Here is a 2607-nt window from a genome sequence, read left to right as displayed (position 1 = left end):
TATATATATTATGTGTGTGTGTGTGTGTGTGTGTGTGTATGTATGTTTGTTTGTGTGTGTGTGTACGTATATCACTACCTCGTCGGCTGTTGACCTTCAGCTTCTTGCTGGCGTGCTTTTGTGCGTGTGGTCTTGTACCACGTGGTTTGATTTGTTGTTTGGTGATACCATCGTTGAACGAATCACTGTCATACGGTAGTACACCCGAGTGGCGTGGTACGTGGGAAGTCTATATTAAACGGTACAATGCCTATCCAGCAATTACCTTTGCGTTGCTTGTACACTACACACTGTGCTGTCTCTGCTGGTTACCATATTCATATACGTACACACCGGTTGTCTGTGCAGGTGGGAACAAGGCAGATGACAAAGAAGCGTGGGTGTCTGTGTGTGAAGCACTGGAGAAGACACGGCCAGGCATCAGAGTCATCTGGGGCGATGGCCACAAATATTAAACGCGCTGCAATGCGTTGTCATTAATGTAATAAACGTTTAGCAAAGCCATCGGATGATACTTAGCGTGTTGATGTGAACATCTCGAGCTGTATGGTACATGCATTTGTTTATTTCCGGTATCTTACGTTCATAAACACACCGTTGACAGATTGCCGAGTGTTTCAGTACTGCCTTGCTGAACGGTACAGCGAGGTCACTATCACTAGTAGTCTATGTATGCTGGCAAGGGCTATCTGGGTCCCTACCGGCTATTTGAGGTGCATTCTAGGGTTGGTTTTATATCTACTTGCTCTACAGTTCAGGATTAAGATATCCTTTCAGGTCGCCCAAGTGTCAGCATTTCGTCCAAGGATAAAGTATCACGCAGTCTTCGTATCAAATAAAATGGATATGAGACACGTCTGTGACGGCATAAGGGTACCACTCCTAGCTCTATAGTGGGGTGCTGCCTTCTGCAGAGGGTGAAAAGAATGAACGAGTTTTAAGGCACATCCTGTATATAGTGCCAATTACCATCCAAACTCGGCTCAACAGCGCGAGATGCGCATTACTTGGCACTAAACAAAAATCAACAGAGCAATACACAAAAATCAACAGAGCAATACACAAAAATCAACAGAGCAATAAACACACATCAACAGGTTGTAGAGCATACTATGATGTTAACACGGCATATCACTCAACTAGCAAAAACTCGCTTTCGTTCTGACTGGTCCGTAGCAAGTACAGTGATGCATCAGCGTGAAGTCGCAGACAAAGCCACGCGCTGCAGTGACCTCTTGAAGCCCTAGACCTCTCTAGTCTCTACTCTTGTGCTACAAATCTACAAATGCTTTAATATGTATTTGAGTTGAAAGAAATATTGTGTATATATATATAGCGACATAGCCTTCGTGTGTTCAATTTAGAAGGGTATGCCTGTATGATGTTAATATCACAGTCACAGACTAAAAATATCAGGATGGTTCTCCGAGACTCCCTCTACAACAGTGTCTGTATTGTCGGCCACCTCGGATACGTTCGACCAATAGGAACGAGGTATTTTATTGTCACTAAAATAGTACATATTTGGCGGAGATTGGAGGGCACCTGAGTCTGGACTGTCTGGACTCTGGACTGTCTGGACTCTGGACTGTCTGGACTCTGGACTGTCTGGACTCTGGACTGTCTGGACTCAGGACTGTCTGGACTCTGGACTGTCTGGACTCAGGACTGTCTGGACTCTGGACTGTCTGGTCCCTGGACTGTCTGGACTGTCTGGACTCTGAACTGTCTGGTCTCCGGACTGTCTGGACTGTCTGGACTCTGGACTGTCTGGACTGTCTGGACTCTGAACTGTCTGGAGGCTGTGTATGAATATTCTCCTGAAAGCCACACGGTATGTAAATATTATATTTATTTCATAGCCTTCTGAAAATCGAACATTTATTTACATTGTAAATACATTTCAATTCATAGCCTTTGTTTTTTAGAAGGCTACGATCAATTATTGAATTGAATACTTCCGTTCACACAGGATATCTATTTCAATATTTATGCATAGCATCACGGCAACGCCAGCCAGATATGCACGAGAACAGCCAACTACGTATGTATATGGATGGTAATTGAAGTTTGAATACATTAGGAGTGGTCTATGGACCTGGTGTGGCTTGGACAGGACTGTTGCGCTTGTGAGCTACGACCGCAGCGATGGTGAGAGTTAAGTTGAGATACCTGTTGGTCAAGATACACTCAGAGACGAAAATAAAGGCCTCTGAACTGACGTGGAAGAATCTGGAGAAAGAAATAATAGCAGCACTATTCAGTTTACATGGAGACTACGGTGTGGCACAGTGTCGCCAGTGGTTACAAGGTATGTAGGATCAATTGGTTTGGTTGGTGTATGTCTAAATCTGGGTTGCCCGGTAGTGGCTGCAAAGGCACGTGGTATACCTCTCATGTTTGTGGGTTCTCAGTAGTACTACGTTCAGCTATTCAGTTCGTGAACCATGACTTTTCAAGTTAGAATTGTGTATACACATACATACTCTCTCAAACACGCGTGTGTTGTAAACGTGTAGGTTTGTTACTCCACCTTCCAGGTTGCGGATGTGAATGCTACCGGGCATTTTGATAGCAGTGAGATTGCTATAGTTTATATATATATAT

General features: G+C 44.1%; 3 protein-coding genes across 3 annotated transcripts in view; all 3 read left to right on the top strand.

Annotated features, from left to right (window-relative positions):
* Nucleotides 1-509, top strand: part of SARC_03230 (hypothetical protein) — a 6942-nt gene extending 6433 nt beyond the window's left edge. Inside the window, exon 8 of the mRNA XM_014302984.1 lies at nucleotides 349-509. Coding sequence (XP_014158459.1) covers nucleotides 349-455 — 107 coding nt within the window. The 3' untranslated portion in view covers nucleotides 456-509. The remainder of the gene's footprint in view (nucleotides 1-348) is intronic.
* Nucleotides 510-1417: 908 nt separating this feature from the next.
* SARC_03229 (hypothetical protein) lies at nucleotides 1418-1812 on the top strand (the record flags this gene model as incomplete). Its single annotated transcript, XM_014302983.1, has 2 exons — nucleotides 1418-1494; nucleotides 1635-1812. The coding sequence occupies 2 exons, from the start codon at nucleotides 1418-1420 to the stop codon at nucleotides 1810-1812; spliced, it is 255 nt and encodes an 84-aa protein (XP_014158458.1).
* A 295-nt stretch (nucleotides 1813-2107) lies between these two features.
* SARC_03228 (hypothetical protein) overlaps nucleotides 2108-2607 on the top strand; it is a 3367-nt gene continuing 2867 nt past the window's right edge. Inside the window, exon 1 of the mRNA XM_014302982.1 lies at nucleotides 2108-2311. Within this exon, the coding sequence (XP_014158457.1) occupies nucleotides 2149-2311 (163 nt within the window). The 5' untranslated portion in view covers nucleotides 2108-2148. The remainder of the gene's footprint in view (nucleotides 2312-2607) is intronic.

This window comes from Sphaeroforma arctica (assembly GCF_001186125.1).
Source record: "Sphaeroforma arctica JP610 unplaced genomic scaffold supercont1.160, whole genome shotgun sequence".
NCBI classification, from domain to species: Eukaryota; class Ichthyosporea; order Ichthyophonida; genus Sphaeroforma; species Sphaeroforma arctica.
The sequence above is the reverse complement of the archived record's forward strand: the minus strand, read 5'-3'. Positions and strand labels throughout refer to the sequence as shown.